The 1,091-nt window shown below is 47.2% G+C and overlaps 1 protein-coding gene across 1 annotated transcript in view; it reads left to right on the top strand.

Annotated features, from left to right (window-relative positions):
* Positions 1–1,091, top strand: part of LOC108788779 (obscurin-like) — a 47,009-nt gene that overhangs the window by 17,208 nt on the left and 28,710 nt on the right. The window contains exon 6 of the mRNA XM_018558636.1: positions 772–972. Within this exon, the coding sequence (XP_018414138.1) occupies positions 772–972 (201 nt within the window). The remainder of the gene's footprint in view (positions 1–771; positions 973–1,091) is intronic.

Here is a 1,091-nt window from a genome sequence, read left to right as displayed (position 1 = left end):
CCCTGGAGTGGGGGGGGGGGGGGGGTTGGCCCCTAAAACATGTTAGATTATGAACAATAAAAAAACAATAGTATGTCTAAGCTTTAAATTCTTTATTAGCTGTCTGTGTCCCCGCAGGGGGGGATTCACCCTCTTTATAGGAAATACAAGTTTATATTGTCGTCACTGGAAGAGCAATAGAGGGAATCTCTTCCATTGGGAACACCTGTTTCCATGACAGGTTTCTAAGAAGTGAATTACTTTATATAGATTTCTCCTCACTTCCTTTTGATCCTCCGGGACAGGAAGTGATCCCGCATGTCCCGGGCATCGGGAGGTAGTAGTTCCACACCCCTGCTGCCCTTCTACTCCCTGCTGCCCTGAGGCCCGGCCTTGATTGGCCTTGTGGGAAATGCGGCCCTGGTGATGGGAAATCTCGGCAACAGAATACGGACAATCTGAAAAGAAACACTGACTCTGGGCGTCATTAAACCTGGAAGACCGAGGGCCTCTTGTGGTGAATAGGAGTTACTGCGTCGGATAGGATAGGATAGGTGAGTTTTTTTGGGTTCTTTTTTATGTTTTAGGCTCATGAGGCAGCTTTTAAAAAACAAATTAAACCCATCTTGGGCTTCAACCCCTATCAATCCCTACTCCATCCAGAAGAAGAAGAAAAAAGTTTGGTCCATAGATAGTCTTTAATCAGCTGACATGAATGACGATGGACTGGAGGAGGAGGAAATATGCTCACTTTACGTCAAGTTACAATTTCTACTTTAAATTTTTTTTTAGAGGGTCCTTTGGCTTCGTGAAACGCGTCGTGCACAAAGGAAACGGCGTGACGTGCGCCGCCAAATTCATCCCGCTGAGGAGCAAGACCCGGGAGCAGGCGTACCGCGAGCGCGACATCTTGTCGGAAGTGTCGCACGAGCGGATCACTCTGCTGCTTGACGCCTTTGAGACTAGGAAAACGCTCAGCCTAATCATGGAGATGTATCCTTTACGGCGGCCGAGCGCCGCAGATTTTGTAAGAGGTCATGTGACCTTCATACAGGTCAATAGAAAAATATCAAACACAATCTCCCCCAACCATAGAAGTCCTTACTACATAC

Source organism: Nanorana parkeri, unplaced genomic scaffold, assembly GCF_000935625.1.
Source record: "Nanorana parkeri isolate BGI_ZX_2015 unplaced genomic scaffold, ASM93562v1 scaffold351, whole genome shotgun sequence".
NCBI lineage: Eukaryota > Metazoa > Chordata > Amphibia > Anura > Dicroglossidae > Nanorana > Nanorana parkeri.
The sequence above is the reverse complement of the archived record's forward strand: the minus strand, read 5'-3'. Positions and strand labels throughout refer to the sequence as shown.